At 41.0% G+C, this 25467-nt stretch overlaps 1 protein-coding gene and 1 long non-coding RNA gene across 5 annotated transcripts in view; one reads left to right on the top strand and one right to left on the bottom strand.

The window, feature by feature from the left end:
- LOC125325168 overlaps positions 1–14090 on the top strand; it is a 91259-nt gene extending 77169 nt beyond the window's left edge. The window contains exon 4 of the long non-coding RNA XR_007203219.1: positions 13791–14090. This is a non-coding gene — a long non-coding RNA (uncharacterized LOC125325168). The remainder of the gene's footprint in view (positions 1–13790) is intronic.
- The window catches only part of PDE3A (phosphodiesterase 3A), a 227771-nt gene that overhangs the window by 70403 nt on the left and 131901 nt on the right, over positions 1–25467 (bottom strand). For 3 of the 4 annotated variants that reach the window (XM_048301939.1, XM_048301936.1, XM_048301937.1), the window contains exon 2: positions 14269–14319. In XM_048301939.1, coding sequence (XP_048157896.1) covers positions 14269–14319 — 51 coding nt within the window. Of the gene's footprint in view, positions 1–11104; positions 11636–14268; positions 14320–25467 lie in introns of those variants that run through there. The other variant, XM_048301938.1, reaches the window with a different exon arrangement.

Here is a 25467-nt window from a genome sequence, read left to right as displayed (position 1 = left end):
CTCTTGCTAGCAGAAGGCAGCATCGGAAGTGTCCTTGCTCATAAACTCAAATACTGCATTTTCTGTAACCTGAGTAAAAAACAATAATAAAGAAGTTATAGTACTTTGAGGGCCAACTTTTGGTTTGTAAATTATCAATATTCTCAAGTAAGACAACAGGCTGTAGGATTTGACTTATAAAATGTAATGGCAACAAAAATGAAAAAAGTACTCCAAACAGAAAAAAAACCCACCACAAATACTAAAGCTCATCAGCAACAAAATGCAGTTATAAACAAGTTTTATTTTCCTGGTTTAGAGAGAATCGCTAAGTTATGATACTGTCAAATGGCACACTGAAAGGGTTGAGTTTAGATACAGGATAAAAAGTGAAAGTATATATAGGCTTTGATGAGAGCACATCAAATTGTTAAAAGTACTAGCAGATGGACATGAATAATGAAAAAATCTGAAGGTTTTTTCCTGAACTGAAAAAGGCGTTTTCCTAAAATATCAAAGCATTGGATGTTCCAGGGATTAAGGTTTAATACTGTGAACCCGGACCACATTTTGTGGGTGGGAAAAGTTCCATATCAGAAATGAAAGGGAAAAAAAAAGGTTGGCAAGGCTAAGGCAACTTTGCTTGGATTTGAGGGCCTACATAGAGCTGGATGATTCAAAGGAGGCCTGAAAGGAATCTAGAAGGGAATTCAGAGGAAGCATAGGTCTATGGTCTCTATACCAGGCTTCTGATGACTGAAAAATAAAGAGGCATTTGAACATTTCTTAAGGAAAGAAAAGGGGATGCAGGCCCTAATACAGAAGAAATATCATCAAATGTGGAGATGAAACTCAGTTACTAAATGCTGATATGCACTCTGGCCAGCTGAAAACATGTCTGGAATGCCAGTCTGGATGGAGTACACAGCAATATCCGTAACGGACTAGGCAGGCATTACAACTGAAATGGAGTAAGCAGTCAAGCTGGGGACTCCAAAGTAATATCTGGAAAAATAACAGTCATATTACTGAGCTGAAATAATTGCATCTAAACCAGACCCATGATCAACACGCATAGAAAATTTTATGGCAGTATGAGAAACTTACAGGCATGTCTAGGTTAAATTCCAATTTCATGGCAATGGCCAAAAAAGTCCTTTGACATGTTACTCCAACATGGCAGGGAACATGAATGGGACTGATTCTAAGTAGTTGGCTTCATACTAGGAGGGATGATCAGGCAAGTGACAGAAAGGCAGAGAACAGTCCTCCAGATGAGATGAAGTGAGATGATGGGAAGAACCACATCATAAAATAGCACTGCCCAATTATGTCCCTACTAAAGGCAGTGGATATAAGAGATACCAATTTCTAATTAAAGAGAAATAGGAGGTGCACTTTGAAATACCACCAGAAGAAAAGGCTGACCCAGAAATTGCTCTGTGCCTTTATGTGACTGCCACCTCAAGTGGTTCCTTCTAGAGCACACAGAAGAGATGCTGACCAGGGAAGTTTCATCTACCCTCCTACAAGGACTCTGAAAGCCTGACTTGAAGAAACAAGCAGAGTGCAGATTCCACATCCATAAACACCTCCCAAGCACTAAAAAACTGAGGTAGAATTTTCAGTGAAAGACACTCAACCATTAGAAACTGGACTGGGATCCCCAGCTCATTTTTCTTGGGTCAGTTGTTGCTAACATTGTCTTGACATTTAAGTAGAGCACTTCCCTTTGGCAACAACAGAACTATGTGTGCCATATTAAAATATCTTGGATTTGTTTCTTTCTGCTCCTATGGTGAGGACTTGCTAAAAATTCCTGGACTTCAGAACTCCAGCAGTAATTCCAAAACAAAATGTTGGAAGTACATTTTTTCAAACGCCTGTAGCAACAAAAATAGCACCTTGAGCATCTCAGGAATCCAGTGCCCAGTTGCATAACTTTCCCAGTTTCTTCTTCCCAACTTTAAGACTCAGTATTGGGGGGGTGGAGAAAGAGCATCAGAATCTTGAAAGAAATGTGTTGTCTATGCCTCAAAAGCCAAAGGGATACCCTACAACAAAAGATTAAGGGATTTACTCTGTGACTGGTATAGGATAAAGCAGTGTGCCTTACATGTTCACACCACTCAAAGCACTTCCATTTCAGTTTCTGCTTTTCCTCCTCTTCCATGCTCTACTTGATCTTCAGGAAAAAATGTGCACTGTACAGCATGAGCCTAAACATGCTGGGGAGGGCTTATCACAAGTGAACTGTTGATCCACTTTTACACTGTCCAGCTGCAACACGTCCTGTGGTGAAGGACACACCGTGCCTTGTGCGGCTCCTCCACCAACACCAAGCAGCATCCATCACTGATGGCTACTCTTTGCAGCAGCTCAAAAACCAAACCTGGTGTCTGTTTGGAAGACAGGAGGTGGCAGCTACACACAGAAACTACATGTACAATCATGCATTTTAACAACTCCTATCTGGAGGGAAATGAGTCAAAACCTAGAGTGTGATTTTGTCCAGGGGCTGTTTCTGTGATGAAGATGCTACCACATCACAATCCCAGCAAAATCGCCATTCTGAGACAGAACTGGCTCAAAGGCAACGTCGATCCTTGAAGATTCTAATCACTGACTTCAGCTGTTCATCACTTTCACATCCCACAGAGTTGTAAGGAATAGAAAGCAGTACTGCAGCTTCTCTTGTCAGCTAAGCCCCCCTCCTATTCTGCATTTTAATGAAGAACTTAATCTAAAATAATTATTTGCAGATTGTTCACTCAACTCCAACTGTTAATTTAAAAGAAGCAAGCACATAAAACCCTCCAGGAGTCCTAAAACACAATCTCAATACGCACAGAGTTATTATTTTTAGACACCTATAAAAATTGGTCCACGATAATATGACACAAAAGCTTATTGCCATTTCACATTTCTATTATATCCATCACCTAACTTTGAAGATTCAGGTCCCCCTATCCTGGATGTGAAAACTGAAAATGCTCTATGTGTGGGGTTTGCTCTGAAGCCGAGGGCATGTATGTGAGAACAGCATATGAACTTTCAAAACTGTACCTGACAGAAAATCTCTAATTTTTTCTCAGATACCAGAAGAATAATAGACAGTATTAACAATGATATTTTCCTCATTTTTAGAGAAGTGAGCTCTTGTGCTTCAGAAGCAAAGTTACTGGAAACAGAAAGGTTATCTGGGTTTCTACCAAAATACCATCCAGGTAGTCTGAAAAGGGATTACATGTTTTAAATCACTACCTTGGTAGCTGGTTTTTAATATAGCTCCAGCTCTGTTTGGAAGGGTTTTTTCCTGGCTCCCCTTTTCCATCTACAGCTTTTTCTGCCTCCTCATGAATTTTGTGTGTTTGTGGGGGGAGGTATAGGGGGCAAACAAAGAGTATCTCCAAGGATGAAGGCTCCATAACTTCTCCATGTAACCCATTCCAGTGCTCAGATTAAACAAGTTCCTTCCTATTTTCAAACAGGAATTCCTGTATTTTAGTTTGTACCCATTGGCTCTTGTCCAGTGGCACCCCTGAAAAGAGCCTGGCTCCATCTCCTTCATTCTCACATCAGGTATTTATACACATTCATAAGATCCTCTTGAGCCTTCTCTTTTCAAGGCTGAATAGTCCCAGCTCTCTCAGCCTCTCCTCATATGACAGATGCTGCAGTCCCTCAGTCACTTTTGTGGTCCTTTTTTGGACACACTCCGGTATTTCTGTGGGTCTTGTTCTGCAGAGCACAGACCTGGACCCAACACTCCAGATGTGTCTCACTGGTGCTGAGCTGCATCAAAGCTCAGGTTACCTCCCATAACCTGTTGGCAATGTCCACTGCAGTCCAAGATGAAGCTGTTGGCTTTCTTTGCCATAAGGACACACTCCTGGCTCACATTCAGCTTGATGTCCACCAGGACCCCCAAGATCCTTTTGTGCCAAGCTGTTCCCCAGCCAGTCAGTTCCTTGTCTGTACTGGTGCCTGCAGTTATTTCTCCTGAGGTGTGGGAGGACTTTATCCCCTGGTGTTGAACTTAGTAAGATTCCTGCTGGCCCCCTTCTCTGGCCTGTCCCTCTGAATGGCAGCACCACCACCTGCTGTAGCAGCCACTCCCCCCAGTTCTGTATTATCTACAAATTTCCTAAGGGTGCAGTCTGTCCATCATCCAGGTTATTAACAAAGGTACCTTTCTCATGCTAAATGTTGAGGGTTTTTTTACTTTTTTGCAGTTCAATAATTGATGCCTTTATCTCTCCTCTAAGGACTTGTCCATTTGTCGTAACAAGTAGCTTTTCTAGCCCTGCATAAAGACCAGCAACTTAATAATTATGAACTCCAGATTGAAGACCTTATAATCTCCAGACTTCCTTTATGGACTGTAAGAATTCATACTGCTCTTGTAACATTCAAGGTTATTCAGGAATTGAAAATAGAGCAATACAGAGCCATTACACAATGAACCTTTGATCTCTAAAATCCAACCCAACATGAAATTTTCTTTGTTATGACTTGACTTTAAGATTTACTCCAGCTCTAGCTTATTCAAAAATCTCAGGAGGCTGCTCCAATAACTCATTTTGAAATTTTGAACACTGATCCATCAGACATAGAACGAAATTATAGCTTACTATTGAAGTCAAGAAAAAGAACATCTGCTGTTGAGAGTAGAGCTGATCAGCTGTGAGCTTTTCCTCTGGGAAACTCATAAAATGAGCTACTAGAGAATTCAGCATGTGTTCTTGTAAGGAAGGAACAATAGGAAATACTTTCACTTATTTATTCTTTAAAACTATCCCAGAGAGCAGCAGTTACAGCATACATATCTTCCCCAGTATGGACACTAAACACAGGGGAAAAAAAAGCCAAAACAAAACAGTATTAATAAAAATGCTTTTAAAATGAAGTTTCCATTAGAGAGTGAAATCAGCCAGTTCATTTTGTCCTCATTAACGAAGACATCTTCCAACAACAACGGCATTGTGGAAACTCTGTAAGGAAGGTTAGGACAGCCCACATCCCCCAGTGATGCTCCTATTAACATACCAGTGGAAGCACACTGGCTGAAGACTAGGAATAAGCCCTGCTCAGTAAAAAATTAGGCCCATTAACCACATTCATACCATAATTGGGTTCATCTCTGAATAGAGGAAGCTACAATTTTGCAATGATTGTGTTAAAAAATGTGCTTGGGAAGGTGACAAATACCTGGAATGCACATATGCGGTAAGTGAAATTTAAGGTGTTACTAAAAATTAACAGAACACCTTGTGGCATGACTCTCAGCTTTACATAGTTGTGAGGAGCAAAAGCGTAGTCTTCTATCATCACAAAAGCCCCAGTGCTATATAATTTTAATGTGGCGTGGGTTTTTTCATTACAAAGGATCTGACTGTATCAGGCATTTATTATGTTGGCCATCGCTTCCTTCCTAAGACCCTGTTTCCAGTTGCTTAAAACTTTTTCAAAACTGTGAACTTTTGCACTGACATTTCCCCTTGCAACATTTAGCCTGTATTTGGAAAATTTTATCCAGCATAGGCATTTCCAGGAGACTAAGGGACACTGTTTTACTCACTTTTAACTACTCACCTCTTTTGAGGTGCACCACTCTGGTCTCAGAACATTCTCAGTGTAGCTTTTTTTTCAGAGACTGGCAGACGGATGCCCGTATGTTGGCAATTCAGAGGATCTGCAGTCTGAAAACCTGCAGAGAGTTCTAGCTTGTGCTAAAGCAGAGGACTTGAATTTCAGGGGATTAAACTCTCTGAAAGTCTGTATGTTTATGGGTCTTAAAGGTATCCAGCAACTTTAACTGTCAGATGCCAATAAATTTCAAATCCCCTTAAATTGAACAAACGAATATAACTGATGCTCTAAGCATTTTTCCTATGTTTTCAACTAGAAAACAAAAAACCCAAAGCAAACAAACAAAACCCCCCATAAACCTAAATCAAACCCCAAAACAACAGAAAAACCCCAACCCCCAAAAAAAGCACATGGACAAAATCTCTTAACCTGAAGACCCTAAGACTCTAAATTTACAAAGAAGCCACTGAGAAAGACAAGCTCTAGTGAGAAAATCACACCATATAAAAACCAGGGTTCTGAAAACAAACAAGTTAACAAAATTATGAAAACTGCTGAAAATTAAATTATGAAAACTGCCAGAAAGAGACTCTTGTGATGAGAGAGAAATGCAGGGCGATTAAGGGGTGTTTCAGGAGTCTGATCACCCCAGATGGAAAAAAATCTCTTTCATCTGCTCCAGATGATGACAGTTCACAATCCCATCGTCTCAATGCAAGTCAGTCTATATCTGCACCACACCACTGGACATGTACTCCCCAGCCTAAGGCAAAGCTTGGCCAAAAAAATACAAAAGGAAAAAAAGAAGACCACTTATCAGCTTCTGCCACTCTCTCTGCTTTTCAAAAGACAAACAGCACTGAGCCCAACATCTCATACTCTTGCCATGCTGCTTCTTCAAGGAGACATTTCACCAAGATGTGGTTTCCCACTCCTGTTTGCATTTCAGTGCTGATTCCTTTTCCAAATGCACTGATCTGCAGCACAGCTACGATCCTACAAACTGCAACCTTCCTGAACTGGAAGTTGGTCACTGAATAAAGAAAAATGCAATTTGAGTATTGTCAGCGAGCTTCTCTGTCACATAACTGGACTGCCTGACTAGCAGCAGGACTTGCACTACAAACCTGGGAGGAATAAGGGTGGAGAAGGGTTTTGAAGAAGAATGGCAACATTTCTGGGAATCTGTGTTGAGCTCCTGCTTAGTTATGAAGAATAGTGACATGACAGAGTGAAAGTCATTACTGAGCTTCCAATCCACTCCTGTCCTCCTGCCACTCCTTTTGGGATAGAGAATTTGAGAGCAAAGAGATTCACAGGGTGGCTGACACCATTTAAAAGGTTTTTCTCCATCCTACGAGCAATGGATGTGGAAGGTTTCAGGAGGTTTGCCCACATCATCTGTGTCACAACTGCCAGTATGACAGATCCTGTCTTACCTCAGAGCAGCAGGGTAGAAAGCCTGCAGGACAAAAAGAAATGGTCCCACAGTCCCGGATAGTACCTGAGGGTCAACTCCTCATTCTAAGTGAAGCAAGCACAAATCTGAGGCAGATTATTTCTTTGAGATAGCTTTCTGCTCTGCATCACTCATTTGCTGCATTAGAAAGCAAGGAAGTATTTCAGAGATCATTTCTTAATCTCGGACTCTGCTTCCTGCACCTTTCCTGCTGTGCAAAAGCAACTCTCCTCCCCCAGCCCCAGCTTGATATTCCAACCAACCCACAACCCTCCCATGAGGCTTCTTTCTCATAACATCCCAAACCCTGGAAATCTCTGCTCTGCCACTAAATCTTTGAAAGCTTGTCTGCTGAATGAAAGGATAATGTAAGGTTTTATTAACAATGAATAACTGTGAAAACCCACAAAAACATTCTTAACAGGAAATTTTTTTTTTTATTTAAATTGTTTTCAGGAAAGTAAAAGGGATTTGGTTAGAAACAAGGATCACTGTAGTGATGTGTCCCAGCAGGACTCTGCTTTATGCATGAACAGTGAATATGGTGGCTGCATGATGTAATGTTATATGAAACTCAGAAAATCCCTTGGTTTATCATTTCACTGCTATGACTCAATCAGGATCAGTTTATTTGCTGCTTAGCTCCCTGCATGGGCTGTAGACTATGGAAGTTTATCCCATCTACCACATCCAGTGGTAAGGAACAGGATATTGCACTGTACATGCAAACTGCCTTAGGCACAGCTGTGCTGTAAATCACTGGCAGGTGAGGGAAGCATCACTTCATGGGCTTTACCCTAATCCATCACAATCTAAACTGGTGACTTAATGGTACAGGAAGCATTACCACTGCTTACACTGCTGTAAGCATGCATTCCTACCTACAAAAATATACTGCTTTTATTTAACTGCAGAGAACATTCCTTTCAGCTATCTACAGCTGTGTATATATAAAACCCTACAGCAACTATTGGTTATGTTCTTCCTACATTGTTTTGGAAATCTAGTTTGTGTTTTTAAATTCACAGTCATCAAGAAAACAATTAGAAGTTTCCATCATGGGGTAATGTGAGAAGATTTTTCCTGTCTTAGGACCAGTATCAAAACCAACTTATGCTCAAAGGCTACAGCTCATGAGATTTACAGGTAATTTCAGGTAGATGGAAATACTCAACAGCATTGCAGCAAATATTTAGCGCCTCTGGCTCATCTGGTTACCACAACATTTTAAATCCATATCCATTCAGTGAAAGCATTCTCAGTTGCAGCTCTCAGGAATAAAAAATTAGGATGAGTCCAAGAAACAAGATCCTCAGGCACATACACCAAATAAAATCAACAGAGAATTTCCCCCCAAACCTGTACTGAAGCTTCAGGGAGAGCTTTCAAGTAATCTGAACAGCTGGATGGACAAGAAAGAAAAGCATTCACAAATTCTTTCCTTAGTCATATAAAGGTAATTCCTTCTGAAATTATTGACAAAGCCATTCAAGATTCAGGAACTATTATGATTTGTTGAATAGAGGCCAATATATGGTATTTAATTCATCACTATTTAGCTTAAATTTACCCATGCAAAACACCCACAGGATAAAGATATATCTTCCACATATAAAAATGAACAGGTAGATCAGACATTTTTCATCAGCCAAAACCAAAAAGATCTAATTCTGGGTTCACACTCAAATCTACTTTCCTCACTCCTTCACACACATAAAATACAAAACAATGAGCAGCAAATTCCTTTGTCATACCAGAGCCTGGAAACCATGGAGACCTCTGTGATGTAGTGTCTGAGAGCATAAACAATGCTCAAAAGATAAAAAATAAAATTATACAACAACCTATCTCCAAAAAAATCCCCAAACCAGCAACCTCCAACTATATTGTCTATAGACATCATAATTGCTCTTGTTTTTTCTCTTACTTACTTCTCACACTGCTCACCCTTGCCTAAACAGTTCTGGGTGTCATTTGATTTCATGCAGAGTAGCCAAGATAAGGAATAAAAATCACGTAATGACTTAAAAAACCAAAAAGTATGTTCAAATAGAGTATCAGACTTCACTGTGGACTCATAGCTCTTCTTATAAGTCAGACCTGCCACACTGTTTTACACTAGAAACAAGATCAAGCCAAAGAATTCCAGTTTTTTTGATTTTATTTCCTTCCTTTAGCTTTTTGTTTGGTTTTTGTTTTTATTTTAGATGGCAATAAAATAAACCCATTTGGAGAGGTTTTGTCATTTGTTAACACAAATACCTTTTATCTACTCTGAATAGAGAAGTAACCGACAATGTTACTACTTACCTGTATATATATCTATTAATAATAAAATGTATATATAAAATGACTGTATAAATATAAAGTAATTTTGTCAAAGCCTAGAACACAGTAAGTGACTGCATTCCTTTAAGGACTAAAGAATGGATTTGCACCAAAAGGCAGAGGTATTATTTCTATACAATAAATTGTGAACAGGACCAGCCTAAAACCCTCCAGAAGTTGCCTCTTTGGGGTTGTCATCTTGCACAGTAACTGCATTTTCCTTCAGTCAGTCCTTACAGACTCACACTGTGCTCAGGTTAACTGGATTTACGTGCATCACTTACTGAGTCTCACTCTCCCAAAGTGGCAGATGGGTCAGGGAAATTTCCTTTCCTCTTTTAAAACCCTTCAGAGGGGTTGAGAGAGTGATGGTGAAACTGATACACAGCTCCGTGGAGTCAGGCACACCTCACACCTAAGTGAGCAATACTTATTTTTCCCACATACTGTGGTACAATATGTTATATGATGCAATGCAACATTAGGGTTAGAGTGATTCAAAGGAAATGCTGGAAAAGTAAGGCTGAAAAACACCTTTTCTTTGAGATAGCATCAGTGCTTCTACATCTTCTTAACAGAAACAAGATGACAAATTATTCACATCCTAACAGAGCATTTATTTATCCTTTTTTACCAGGAGATTTAAGAACGCTGGACTGATCTGGATCAATTCAATTCCTTTCACTACAATAAAATTTTATCAGTCAACAGTGCCTTTTTATGTTATTGTGAATAATAATGTGAAAGCATGAGGGGTTTTTTTGACAAGTGATGTGTCTAAGATCTCTAAAAGTTCCAAGTGGTATGATTTATCTTTAAAATCTACAACTCCATAAAATACGGTATGTAATCTGCCCTGCCCTTCTCCCTCTTAATAAAAATATACAGGAGGACCCTTCTCAAAAACTGGGATGAATTTCTGTTGTCCATCCTTCTTTCTGTCAAATAATTGCCTCTTTCCCACGGATAAAGACTACCCCTCATAGTCAACTGTTTCATAAATGGAAAACTGAGTTGGAATTATGATTGAGAAGAGAATGGAGCTGTTAGCTCACCAATATTATTTCCATAATTATTTATTTTATTATTTTTACATCCCAAGGAAGATACTGAAAAATAAAATAAATCAGAGAATCTTGGAGTGCCAGGAGCAAGAAGTAGGAAATATACTAATTGTGCTGTCATTCACCACATCTTAGTCGTACTTCTGGTGACAATATTTGCTTTTCCCAGCAGATGTTTACATATGTTCTCTTTACATCTGCTTTACTCTCATCTTGGTTAGCGCACTGGAAATGACACATCAACCAAGACTGCTCTGAAAATGCTGAGGTTCTGGCAATGCCTCAGTGATTTCATGCACATATACATATATGTAAGATATGAAATACAAAAAAGTCATGCACCGAGGAACTCATCAACAGCAGAGTACAATTTTCCTTAGCCATTCAGTTTAAAATACTCCTAAAACCTTTAGAAAAGTCTCCTTTTTGAGACAGGGAGGCTCTGTTGGTTAAATACACCTGCATTAGTGGGCTGCCATGGCATCTCCATATTCACAAGCACATGCTCTTGCACAATCAGCTTTACCAACGTTTTGCAGCATTAATCTTGGAAATGACAAATAATGATCAGCTGGTTCCCACTGTACGCAGAGAACCCCTACACCCCTTTAAATCACTGTAAGGCTCTTTACAGTGGCACTGAGGGCAGACTAAGACACAACAGATTCCCAGAGCACAGTACCTGGTCAGCAGCGGGAATCGACTCCCACCTACGCTTCAGCAAGTACAGAGATTTCCGGCTCATGGTTCCGAATCTGCTCTAGAGGCTTTTCCAGACTTGAGAAAAAGGCTTCTGTCCCAAACCAGTGGCAAGAACCTTATTTCTGACTCCTGTTCTTCATTGTAGATGGCAGAGCTCCCCGATGCACACAAGTTTTTGTAAGCTGCAAGGTCGAGACCAGTTGTACCCCAGCTTCTCCTGTTTCTCTAAAGCATCTGTGTCCTCGCAGTGCTACAACAAAAGGCTGAGGCAGTGAACAGCCCGGCTTTCAGTGACAAGCTACCTCGCAGAAAGAAGCCTGGAGTAGGTAGACAACACCAGACGCACTCAATCTGAAAATAGCTGTTGCTTAGGAACTGGAGGGGTAAAACGCAGCACCTCAGATATATAATTGAGAGCTTTTATAGTTAAAGAGAATTAAAAATGCTGGACTTGTGTTTCTCTCTCCATCATCATTCTTTTACAATGCTGGAGGAACGACTGCTCGATTCCACTGACTCTGGGGCTACGCCTACATCTCCAGCAAGCCAAACAAGTCTTGATGACAGAGCAACAAATTACTCCCACACATCCAAGAGCCCTCGTAAAAACGTGTGCAGAAAGTGTGCCGTGAGTCCCACCTGAAAGATCTTGGAAGTACTGTGTTCTAGTAGAATGATTAAAATACAATTTGCATATTTTTTCTGCAGAGCAATAATATTCCAAGGATTAATTCTGCCAGTCACACTTTCTTGTGGCATGTGCCAACATTACAAATGGGTATGAATATTTTCCCCTCACATGATGTGGTTCTACAGACTGCATGTATATATTTGAGAGGGAGAGATTTCTTTAGGTGGATTAAATATTCCTAAACACGAATTTCTTTAATTTGGAACTCAATTTTAAAGCTTCATGTCTAAATTCTTAATTCTAACATGTATTAATCTTTAAAATTAAGCACGAAGTGTAATGAAATTCACTTTGCACTTCCTGCTTCATTTCAAACCCATACAGCAAATTCTCAGTGTGAAGCACTTACAGCAGGCAGTGTTGTCTTTAGGGATGAAAAAAGAAAGGAAAAAAAAAGAACAAATACGTAGCCAGGAACTCACTGCTCTTTGTAAAGCAACCTATAATTCAATCTAATTAGAGCAGCCTTAATAGTATAATTATTCTAAAAGAAAAGGAATCCTACAACATACATAGACATATTTGTGGGCAGTCTCTTAAAAGTGGAGTGCAGTGATGGTCATGGTAGAAGTCATGAGCAAGTTAAATATTGTAAAGACAGCTTTTTCCTTGTGCCATTTACATTCTATTGAATTGCAGATGCTTATCACGAGACAAACTCCTGCAAACAGAAATTCCCATAGGCCTCAGAGTATTTCATTTGACATCCATCGCTACCTGTAACTACAGCACTTTGCATTTAACTCCTACGTGCAGAAAAGGAACATGTTTTCCAAGTGGGCCATTAAGAAATATGACATGCACTTGTAGTAGCTTCCCCTCATGTTTCAACACATGCCATAGAAAACCTACTAGCTCTTAAAAAAACCCCACTGAATCAGAGCTTTTTTAATGAGTCTTGGTAGAATAACTTTATGAGTTCATATGTGGATTTTAGTTTTACATTATGGTAAACCAGTGATTCCACTTCCCCTTTTTTCTTTCTAGGTTTTAAGGTATTTAAGTATACCTAACACATCACTCACCTTAATTTTTCACCAAGATCTTATTTTCTACAATGGGTGCATTTTTTAAAAGACACAAACAGGCAACAATGCAACTGAATCACAAAAGGATAAAAAGAGTCTTTTCTATTACATGCAAAAATCAGAACCTCATATATTTCTCCTAACCTTTCAAGGAACTACTTAAATTAGGTTTAATACTATTCCTATCTAGACAATTTTCAGAGTCATGTAAAAGAGAGAATCTAAAGCTACAGTGGAATAACTGAGGCACATTTTCTTCTTTCCACTGAAACTTTTCTTCCTTTTCTTCCTTGGTTTTTGTGTCTGGGCACTAGGATAGCACATGGTAATCAGAAAGCTTGGGTCATTTTGGGACTCTTCATCAGGAACTGTAGTGAGAGAACAGGGGGGAATGCCTTCAAACTGCCAGAGTGTAGGTTTAGAATGAATGTTAGGAAGAAATTCTGTCCTGTGAGGGTGGTGAGGCCCTGGCACAGGCTGCCCAGGGAAGTTGTGGCTGCCCCATCCCTGGAAGTGTCCAAGGCCAGCTTGGATGGAGCTCTGAGCAACCTGGTCTAAAGGAAGGTGTCCCTGCCCATGGCAGGGGGTTGGAACAGGATGACCTTTAAGGCCCTTCGCAACCCAAACTGTTGTATGATTCTACAGTTTTCTTTCTCCACTTTATTACAGGACCTTTAACGCTTTTATGGCACATCTGGATTGTCATTTGTACAAAGTATCCATATGAAAACCCTTCACCTGAAGTAAAAGCAAGCCCAAAATGTGGAGCCCTAATAATGTATTTGTGTATTTTCAGCACTAGATAGGAAAGACTATTTTACGCAAGCAGGAAAATTCCTGAGCATCAATACTGGTAGCAATGTCTTGTTTGCAGCACTTGTAATTCTACAGATAATTTTAAAATGTATTGTGATACCATTAACACTACTGGCATAATTTCCTTCTAGTGACAGGTCAAGAGCAAACCAGTGGCTACACGTGGCTTTCCTGCACCTCCCCACATAGTTCTGACACCTTGGTCAACAATGAAAGGAGCCATGGTGAGAGGGCCATCGAAGTTTTACAAGTTTTTCGGGTTTAAAAAAAACCCAACCAAAACATACACATGTTATTTGAAATTGCATTCATTTGATGTCCTGATGAAGACGTGAGTAAGAAATGCTTTCTCCATACATCTAACCCATCTTTTTGCTACCCAAAAAACCTTTCTGTTGGATGACTCAGCTCTGTCTGGATCAACTGTTTGAATTACAGCTCAAAAACTATATTAATGAAAGCTGGCATGGTTTTACGCCTTTTTCCACTGCTCCAACCCTGCAAATATTAACAAAATTAACAACTTTGCCAATCTCAGATGGAAAACTTGCATGAATGCCTCAAATGTAGCAAAAGCTAAAATCAAACACAAAATACTGAGCAACTGACCTGTGAGCCTCTGGGTCCTCGTTTGTGATCCCATTCAGAATGCCCCATGAGCTGAAAAACAAAGAAAAGCAGAGGTAAGGGATAAATTGCAGTCATTAGTTTTAATTGAAACATTCATGCTTTTATATCCATTACACATTTTCTTGCAAATAAACAGGTTTGCTTTTATGATTTATTTCACGCAGCTTTTAGCTTCATAATGAAGCCATGTAACATTGTACCTTTACATTCAGAACCCAAACACATCTAGCATCACAACTCTACTCATGCCAATAAAATTCCCACTGCCACGGATTAGGCTTAAGCCAAATGTTTAATAATGATCTGGCAAAAGGACAGCTGATACATCATCAACAAGGAGATGACCAAAAGCTGGGGACATTTGATTAAACAGCAATGTACATTTTTTTATCAGCCATGATAATTAGCAACAGCTTTAAATCTGTTTCACCGCTGAATTGTGGGGTTTTTTGTACTCAGGGATTCCTTCTGGGCATCATTTGCTCCTACACACACAAGCATTGCTTAATGCAAATATAAAAATATGTGAATGAAAGATAGGAGGGTTAATGTGACATGTAATGACTTACAGTCATGATCATTTTCTTGCTCATTTTTCCCAACATTCTTTCCCAAAGGAAATGCCTTCTCTCAGTTCAGAGGTAGGCAAGGAGATTTACAACCTACACTTATTGCAGAACATGCTTTCAAAACACTCATCCCAGGACAAGAGATTAAAATTACTTTTAAAAAATGAGGAAAGCCAAATGCATCTCCTATGATGAGACTTTTTTTCATATTCTCCATCAACTGTTCCTACTTATCCTTTCCTTTTCCAAGGGCCCCTTCTTTTTAAGTTACTACTTACAACTATCTACTTCTGTAGCTGGAGACAAACCACACATGCAGATAGGCACCAAAGATCACAAGTGCCACATCATTTTTCTACCTGATACAGCCTTGTGACTGGCCCCTTCATTTTACTGCAATTATTTCCTATTTTCCATATACTATTGGTGGAAACACTGGCTGTGCTGTGTTTCCCTATTTGTTCTCCATTACTGGATGAAGCACAGCTTTGATGTTTATGAAAGCTGGCCTCAGTAAATAACTGGTGTGCAAAAACTACGAAGAGATGCACCGACCGAAGGTTATGTGCTTCAAAGAGCCTCTGCCAGAACCCTCGTACCTGTGCTTCCTCTGTGGCTCCTGCCTCTCTGGACCAAAAAAACCTCTTCAGTTTTACTCTTTAGCCCCTGTGTCTTTGGAGGAATTAACTCCTGCTTTCTTAATTTACTTGGCTAAAAGAAAATTAATTTAGCTTGAGTCTGACCACCTGCGATTCCCAGCATGATTAAGGGCTGTCTCTACCTACAGGATCCTATCAGTGAAATTAGCACAAAAAGTAAGCCTCACAGTTAAGAAAAAAGGATTAATGTTACAGGCCTGGCTGTGGCCACGGTGGTTCTCCAGGCTTTACAGACACTTGGCAGCACACACCACACCTTCAAACCCAAGTGTAGCATAAGATCCTGCTGCCAGGTTTTTCATGCTCTTACCCTCACTGAATCCAAAGTTCACTGAAAAGTGAAAGGTTGCTTTATTACTACCACCAAAAATGAGAGGCGCAGTCACAAGTCAGGCTTGGAGTTACTGTTCCCATATGCAGGGATGCTCCCAGTCCAGCCAGTCCCAGGAAACCAGACTGATGTGTGCCAGGGTGGTTACTCATGATCACCACTAATCCTCACACCTAAATCAAGTCCTCTTAAACATTCATTCACCTCCAGGCATAGCTTGCTCATCCTGATCCTTATTCTTGCCTGGTGCTCCACATCTCCACAGAGAGTTTTCAGCCCCACAGCCTGCTTCTGCTCTGCTCCACCACTCCTCCACCTCCACAGCCTGCGGGTACCTTTTGTTTCCCCATCTCTAATCCTGTCCCTCCACCAGGTGTGGAGTGCAATCCTGGGGTGCTCCACAGACTGGATGTTGCAGCAGCAGCTAATGCTACAGTGAAAAGTCAGTCCAAAGGCTGTAACAACTCATCCTTGCTCCATTTCCCAGTGTCTTAACTACCAACATCACTTACAGAAGAGAAGCCAAAGTCACCAGTGAAGCAGTCACAAATTCTATGGAACCAACAGAGTGACCCCTTGCTTATTCTGTCACCATTTTATGAGCAAACTCCTCATAGCAAATTACACCCTCGTCCAATTTAATTTCTCTACAAAAGTGCATTGGTGGAATCAGCATGTTTGTATTTTTGCTGATAGATCCATTGTCCCCAGTGTAAAACAATGCCCACATTACTGTTTTGTCTCACTGTACCAGGATGTTCTGCTGAGTGACATGGACTGTGGCTGTCACCCAGTAAAATAGTGAGGTTGCTTTCAAGCATTACTGTCAAATCCATGACCTATGAAGCCAACCTTTTCCTCCCATTTTTATAAAATCTTACTGGCTTTAAAATGTATTTCTCCCTCATAATCTAAAAAACTGTGCTGATCTCATGCTACAACATTCTTGGCATATGGTGGTCCCTAGTAACAAAGGAGTGAAGGAATGAAAAATTAAATTAAAAGGATACCACACAAAAAGGCCTCAAGCTTTAAGACAGAAAGAGAAAAAACCCAGAGGTTATAACAAAATCTCTGCTGGGCCAGCATTCTACAGAGGGATGATCGCTTCAGTGTGACACCCTTTAGCTCAACAAGCCACACTCTGCTCAATTACTTCTGAACCTGATTTTCTTTCCATGGACAGACAGTAAGTGCTGGAGCATGATACCCAGAAAAGGAGGAAAGAAAGTATGCCTGAATTATTGGGCTAGGTGGAAATCATGATTTCCACAAGCTGAATAGAAATTAAAAGATGAAAAAACAGAATTAAAAGCAAAGACAAAACCCAAAACCAAACAAAACCCCACAAAAACAAACAAACAAAACCCCAAACCAAACAACAAACCAACTACACTCAGAAAAAACAGAGCATGTGCATAAATCCACTTGAGTGAGTCAACTTTCTAAAATAATGGAAAAAGAAAATAATATACTGTTTAATTGGTGCATGCATGCAAATAGAGATGCTGACATAAAAATGCATTTGAAAGTAGGGGGATTTATGTTTATCACTAACAGATGGGTTTGCTCCAGATCCCACCACCTCCTCTGAAAGTTCTCTGGAATCAGTTTCATCCAGAGTGATGATAAACAGCCTCAGAGCATCAAATTTATTATTCTTACTGACCAGGCAACTAAGGCTAAGTGTATTAAGGCTAAGCAGCAGAAAAGGAGGGATAAAACTGAAATCAAACTCCCACACAGCTTATATGCATGCAGTCTCTCTTGGAAGAAAAGGAGCTACTTTACATTTCATCTGAAACTGCTGGAAAACCATCTCTGACAGTTTTAATAGTTACAGATGAAAGCAGCTTTTAGCAACAAGAACAACTCTTGCATGTTCAGGAATGCACAAACACATGGGCTTCACTAAAACCAAGTGGCTCGTTCTACCCTAATAATTGACTTACAAGTCTCCAGGGAAAACGCTCCCCCATTCCATCTGAGGGTGAGGACTGTCAGTGGAAGAGGAGGCAGGAATGGAAAAGACCCCAATACCAAAATCCCAGTCACAGACAGAAAAAGAGAAGTGAAAGGGGTTGTGTCCTTTTGAAGATGTAGGGTGGTGGCCTATGCTCTAAATTCCAGGTTTTTGCTATAAACACCATGAAGTTTCTAGGCCTGTGGTTTTAAAACTTATGTTCACTAATGCAACAATACCTTCAAAGGAGTAAGGTATGGTATAAAGGACTGCCTACATTAGATATCTGAGATACCCATGTTGAAGTAGAACAAAGCTGTTTAAAAATTAGCATCTTCAGCCCTCGCCTCTCTAAATGCAGTTCTTCTCCTATACGGTTATTTAATTAAAGCCCCAGCAAACGGTTACATAAGGATTTCAACTTTCATTAACATTCATAAACCATAATTCTAAGCCTCCTTAGTATTAGAGAACTGCAGGAAAGTGTGACCCACACATTTTGTAGGAGATCTAAATAAATAAAAAGAGAGTAAAGAATGACAATTTAAACCTTTCCAGCTGTTTATAAGTCCTGGTTTTCCCATATATAATTTTTTTCTCTCCTGGGGTTTTAATTTTGGCACCCTTGAAAGAGCAATACTGCTAACTATGCAATGGCTGGAAAGAAAAAAAAAAACGAGATAAAAAAGCCTCCAACAAAACCAACCAAAAAAACCCAACCCCAAAAAATGACTCAGAGAAATAGAAAACACATAATCTTATTATAAGGACCTCCTCAACTGGGCACAAGTCAGGAACAAAACCCAATATTTAAAATACAAGCAGCCCCATGTATACTCTTTGAAAGGGGAGGGAGTCCTCAGCAGCAGAACGCAACAGCATTTTGAAACCATATGGGCTCATTAAAGCAAATATGACACTCAGCACAGTTTCATTAGAGGGAATGAGCAGATCTTTTCCCTGTAAGTACTTAAGAGGACCAATGAAATAGTTATATTTAGTGTTTAATAAAAGCCTTTAAATCAATTCAAAGTCTATTCTAACTCTATTCAGATTACAGTCTATTACGCGGCAATTATTTTTGACACATATTTACAAATATGCAACACTTTTACTGTTATAAAAACAATTAGATGGTGATGACAAAAGTGAGCTAAATCAGCCAGTAGTCACCAAAGACAATAAATGGGATTCAAAAAGACTGCAACAGGATCACATAGCCCAAATGCACATGAGGACCTTTCCCCAGCTCACTGGCTCCTTCCCTTGGATTTCAAGAATTCAGAGTGTGGCTGGATACCTCATTTCCATTATAGTGAACATAAAAGTGTCCTGCTTTCTCTAGTGAAAGGTGAACACAAGGCAAAGCACAGGAATGTGAGAGAAATTGCTCCTCTGCCCCATCTGTGATTGAGAGCCAAACACTTGCATCCAGAATTCCCTGTGGAACTGGCTGTGATACATGAGAGAGGGTGGCCTGAGCTCTCCCAAACATCTGAGAACCTGCAAAAATACCTTTTTGCCACTCCTGCAAGAATTTAGAGAATTTAGTAGTGGTAAAAATGAATTACCACTGAGATTAAGAGAAGTTTTGGCTGGGCGGTAGCCAGCAGCTTTAAGAGTTGTTTACATGTGGGAATCAGCACCCAGAAGAGCAAGATAGAAGTATCCAATCAGGCTGGCACCTGGTTTCAACCTTCACCAAAATAGCAGAGCTTCTGTTTAAACATGAGCATAACATCTTCCCTCTTTGGAAGAGATTTAGTTGAATGGGCATGTTGAGGATGTGAAACAGTGTCTCACTGTTGACTTCTTTGACACTGCCTCCTTACAGCCTGTGCTGAATGGGGCACAGTATGATCCATATTCTCTGACTGAATGGGTATTAGCCATGCTCCAGTCAGGATCATATTTCCACTGGTAATAAGAAACTGTTTGTTACCAGCATGTAGGCACAAAATGTTCCCGATAAGTTCCTTTTTGGTAACAAAAAAAAAAAAAAAAAAAAAAAAAAAAGAAAAGCACAAATTATTTCCTTGATTACATATTAGAGGAAACATTTATTTTTGCAAACATGCAGGAGTCAGGTCACACAGAAACTAACAGGGTGTTTTTGCACATGCTATTTTGAGTAGGATTCCTTCTATCCGATAGACTGTTCCCTGCATTTTCATGGTAATCAAGATAAATGAGATGATTTACTGACTTGATTGATTTAGGGAGGGGAATTTTGGTGTGGACACCATCAGCAAGAGTAGCTAAGCAGTCTGGGAATCTCAGTCTGGCTGCTGAGATGCACCACTGCCAGATCCTGATAATGTAACAGGGGAGCAACTGCTGCTCTGACCACCTTCTCCACCAAATGGCAGAACTGCACCTTGCCCTGAGGGCATCCAAAGTGTCAGAGATGCTTTCCCTGCTGTGTGCTGAGAGTGATCACACACAGGCATGTGTAGGCTATGACACACACAGACAGCAAAGGGCTCCAGTATTTGGAAAAACAATCCCTTTTCCATAACCCCTGGCCAACTCCCAGGGTCAGCACAAAGCACAAGATGTCAGAGCTGCGCTGTTCAGCCAGATGTGTGAGCTGCATGCTCCTGTCATCACAGCCACTGTGGAGAGGAAACTCTCCACCCAAATGCTCCCAACGTTTTGGAGCCCTGCAAATCACCAAGGTCAACCTCAGTTCCAAGACTGGTTAAAAAAACCCAAACAAAACCCCCTAACAAAATAATTCACCACAACAAACCAACCAAATTAGTAAATTGGGGGTGAGCATTTAAGAGCCATTCAGCTGCTTCCTTGTCAAAGACATTGTTTCAAAGGTTTCTGGGCTGCTGGACAGCAGCTGGAAGCAGAGATAAGCTTTTTAAACCAAAGCAGAGGCAGAAATGCTTTGGAACTTGGCATTGCTCTGAACTGGAGGCAGGGGCAGCGAGGTCCAGTGATGGGTCTGAAGAGGAGTTGCAGTGAATGGTTTCCCTGCAGGATGAGCCCCATGTGGGGACAGAGTTAAACCCTCTGAAGTTGCTACCCTGGGGAAGCTGGAAGTCCTGGAGGGAGCTGCCTCCTTCATCCCTCTCAGAACCTGGCTGGGAGGTCAAGCAATGAACCACAGCACTGCCAGAGGCGACACAGAACACTTCTGTATCAGGCAGATACTCTGCTGAGACAGTGAGCAGGACAATGAGCCACTGCAGCAGCAGGGGATGGAGAACAAAGAGGGCACTTGGTGAAGCCAAGGGCTGAGGAGAGGTAAATGGGCATGGCAGCAGAGAGCACAACCCAAAAGGCACCAGCAGTGACTGTCCCGCAGGCACGGCGCGAAGAAACTGTCCCGAGCACTTAACCAGGGACTCAGCTCCAAAGGAATGAGATCATATCTGGCACGGGGAGAGACAGCAAGAGACTACATTTTGGAGGACTTTCTCGTGGCAGCATATGACCTTTTTGCTCCAGACAATAAACTGCATCTGACTTCCTCAGGGATCCTGGCTTCCTCACGGGGTGGCAGGGGACACAAAGACAAATGACACAGCAAACTGGCAGCTACTGTGCCCCTAGCTCCACTGCACCCCTGAAAATGAGCAGGTTTAACTTCAGAGAATGTGAAGCTACTGGGAAATAAGAAAAAAAACCGTAGGTGAGAAAAAGAAAAGGCACAGGAATATCCACCTCCACACCCTGTATCTGGTTTTATACAAATCTTTGTCACAACTACTTAAACAGATGACAGTAGTAAAACAAATCCATGCATGTTTCTATTATTTTCACTCCTACCATTGAATTTCTCAGGTCCCCATTAATCTTTCACACATCAAAGAGGATTTTAAACAACAGGTTTGGGAGGCAGAGCTGTAGTAAAATAGAGAAAAGACCTGATTTTGAGCGGCATGGGGGGTAGGAAGGAGGAGGTGGTGGTGGTTGGGTTTTTGCCCCTTTTTTATTTTGTTTTTTTTTTTTTGTAAGCAATTCTTATTCTTCAGTGATCCTCAAGGATGGATGCCACACAGAGTTACTTGCAGATATAAAGCAGATTTTTTAACAAAGGCTTCCTAAATTAATACTCTTAATCTGGATATTTAATTCCAGAATAAATGAGTAAAACAATTAAACTGATCATAAAGAGATTTCTTATCCCCTTGAACTGATCTGTTAGATAAATAATGGGCATATCAATCTGGTAGACTAGTAATCCACAAACAAAAGTGTTCACCAAATTTTCCATATACCCATTTTCCCATTCTGAGCATAGTCATGAAAACCAAAGCCTTAGAGAAAAATATCCATACTGGCTAAGATAAAAACTGTAGGCACAGCTACTCTGATATCCTCCCACCTTAGCCACAGCCATAATTTACAAACAGTCACTTAGAAAAGAAGATTCCTTAGTATGGGAATGTCAGGGCAACACAGCAACATCAAGACTCCTAAATATAACAGCAAGTTAACAAAAGAACGGAAGTAGATTGCTAAAAAGGAGAAAATTACTATTTAAACATTGCTTGCTATTCACAGTGCACACATGAAGCTCCTGGATTTCAAAGCTACACAGTCAGGTCCACCCTGGTACAATTACGTTCCTAGAAAAAGTCAGAAAGCTTATTTGCTTTTTTTTTCCATTGGGAATCATTAACTGTGCATTAAGAATCCCATTCACAGTACCAAGCCTGCACAGGCTTGATAAACTAGACAGCTACTGCAGCAGACAGAGTCAGCATAATCTGAAATCATGTTGAGGTATCTAAAATCTTTTTTTCTTTTGTTAAGGGGTCTAAAGACTTCTACAAAACAATCTGCTCTGAAATGTATGTTCCCAATACTATTCTCTCTTCAGTGCACAGTTTTTCTCTCCCTTTTTATCTTTTCAGAGATCCTAATGTCACACAGGTTTCATCTGCACTTTGTGTTGCTAACACAAATCTCAAAGGTGATGTGTACCCTTTCGGGCTAGATACCAGTGCACAGGAGGGTCTCTGCTTCCAAAGAAATGTCTTGAAGATACAGGGAATGTCTTTTTGCACAGCAATCAAAACCCACTGGAAAAGAAGGTAAACATTTCAGGGATTTTTCAGTCAAGCTCTGATTCAGGTGGATCACCCTCAATATGAACACAGATCATGACTGCTCATATGGAAGGCAAGTTAGTCCAATGAGTTTAGGAAGTGCATTATTCAAAGAGCTGACCAATCTCTGGCAGTTTACATAAAAATGGGAATTTTCCAATTTGAGTCCCAGTGGATAAGAGTCTACCTCACAGCTAAAAATTAACAACCCAAACAAAATCCCAGAACATCATCAAATTGACATCTTTACTGGCAGTCTCAGCAGAAAAAAGCCCTCAGGACTGAGTAAGCATGGAGGTTTCACCAGATATTTAACCTTTGGATCTGGTTCCAGTGCAAGGGAACCGAGCCACGGCAGCAGGGACAGGGACATGTGTGACTTGCTCGTGTCCCCTCTGTACTTCCGTTATGCACACAGGTTGGTTGGTGTTTTGTCACAGCTGTCAACTCAAACCAGAGCACTTACAAAAAGGAAGAGGGTAGAGAGTAAGAGAGAAAACATCCTAACTCCAAGTGCTTGGTCAGAGAAATCAAAGGTGGCAGTGCCACTGCCCCCTCAAACTGTAAGCAGCAGAATCCAGCAGTTTGACCAAATCACATCTCTTGTGATACCATAAGCACTTACTGAAAAGAAAAAGCCCAACTTTGCTTATGGTAATAGGGCAACTTAGTGTCCCTCTGGGGTGAAATGCAAAACACGGTGACAACAGGAATTGGTCCCTGGTAAGGCCAAAATAGAAGGTGGCAGAAAGCCAGAAATGTAATACTTACATTTTCAGCAGCTCCTTTTCCTGAAATGCATTAATGGTAGCACTGAGGGATAGCTGTGATGCAGTAATGAAAATTCTAAGCTAAAGAGAGTTTGGCCTCCCACAAAGCAGACTGACCCACAGGGCCTTCTCCCACCCTGACAGCAGCACTGAGTCTGGCCAGGTGAAGCCTCAGCTTCCAGGGTTTGCCTGGAAAAGAAAAAAGCATTGCTCTGCCAAGGACTGTTTCAGCCTGACACCCACACAGACAAGCCACTTCTTTCATTAACACACCATTTTCCTGGTTTTGAGGTTTCACAAAGCAGAAGAATAGCACTGACATTTCAACAGCTAGATCCCAGCTAGCAAATGTCCTAAAATTATTCTGTAGAGTCTGGTAGCTTACTAAAAAACCTCAATGTCAAAACTCAAAGTACATTCAGTTTAAATACACCCTTGGGGGGATTTTATACTGACTACTTTCTATTTCAGACTATTCACTTTAAGCTCAACCAGCAATGCTTCATCACTCATCCAGGAAAACTCCCCTCTCCGCCACCCAATCTCAATCAACCTGCCAAATTAATTATCACCCTGCATTTGTCTATTGCTAAGAGGAGGGAAAAAAGCAAATAGATGAACCTAGCAGTGACCCGAGCAAAAACAAACCCTCTGAAACAGAACTAATTAAATCAGTTCAGTGATCTTCTTCCAGCACAACACATTTCACCCACTCCATCCCCAAGCAGCCCAGTTCTTCCATCTCCTCCAACTGTCCTCGGCAGGGTGCTCACATGGGTCTCAGATGTCTCTCCAGCAGCAAACCAGGGATCTTTTCTACTCATCCTTGCAACCGCATCATTTAAAATAAAGGAAAAAAGCCAACTGTCACACAGAGAATTCACGATAATTTCCCACTGACATTTACATGCAAATTCCTGGCCACAGAATATGTGTTTCAGCCAGATAGCAGTAGGATTTGATTACCTACCTCAAATTTATGGGACCACAGGCACCAAACTTTGGTGCTCTGCTGGCTCTACAGAATGAGCAGAGCTCAGAGCACTGTCAGAGCAGGGCTTCACTTTTAATACCCCAGTCAGGCCTTACAGCAGAGCAGAGAAATTGCAGAATTTGTGGGTTTTAAATCAATGCCATGAGTCAGACACCAAACCTTGTACTAAGTGCATTCCCAACCTAGCAAGTCCATGTGCATGCACGGCCGTAGCACTGATGACCCTGCTGACTCAAAAGGCCCTTGCTCAAGGAAATAAGCTTTAGGTTCTCCCGTCCTACCATTTTAAGTGACAGTCCAGTTGAAATGCATGCAAAAACACATCTGGGGCATAAATTTTCCCACTGCTGGAATTGGCACCAATTTCCTTGGGGTCATGCTGTCAGACACTGCGTGACACCCTGTGCCAGCTGACCACATCACGCCTGTGCAGTGGGAATCTCTTAAGCTGTAGGACCACGGTAGAAACACCAGCCTCTCCTCTTTCAGTGCACTTCACTTTCCATCATTCTTCTCTTTCTGTAGAACACATTCAGAGCAAGAGCAGAACAGGGCAAGGCAACTCAAACAGGGCACGAAACGCCAGGTGACAGCCCCACCTGGGGAATTAAAAAGACACCGAAGTGAGACTGCCCTTGACTGCGGAGTTGGAATATCACGTCAATCTCACCTTGCTTTTCTCCCTAAATCATTTTTAACATGGTCTGTGCTTTCTTGGACAGGAGGCACGTCACAAATAGATATCAGCACTGAAATCTGGATGCCTGCATGGGATCCCTGTCGAGTCAGGTAGAGTTCAGATGCAGGAGCCCTGACAGTGCCC

This window comes from Corvus hawaiiensis, chromosome 4 (genome assembly GCF_020740725.1).
Source record: "Corvus hawaiiensis isolate bCorHaw1 chromosome 4, bCorHaw1.pri.cur, whole genome shotgun sequence".
Classification (NCBI taxonomy): Eukaryota; Metazoa; Chordata; class Aves; order Passeriformes; family Corvidae; genus Corvus; species Corvus hawaiiensis.
This window is presented reverse-complemented; position numbering and strand designations above follow the sequence as displayed.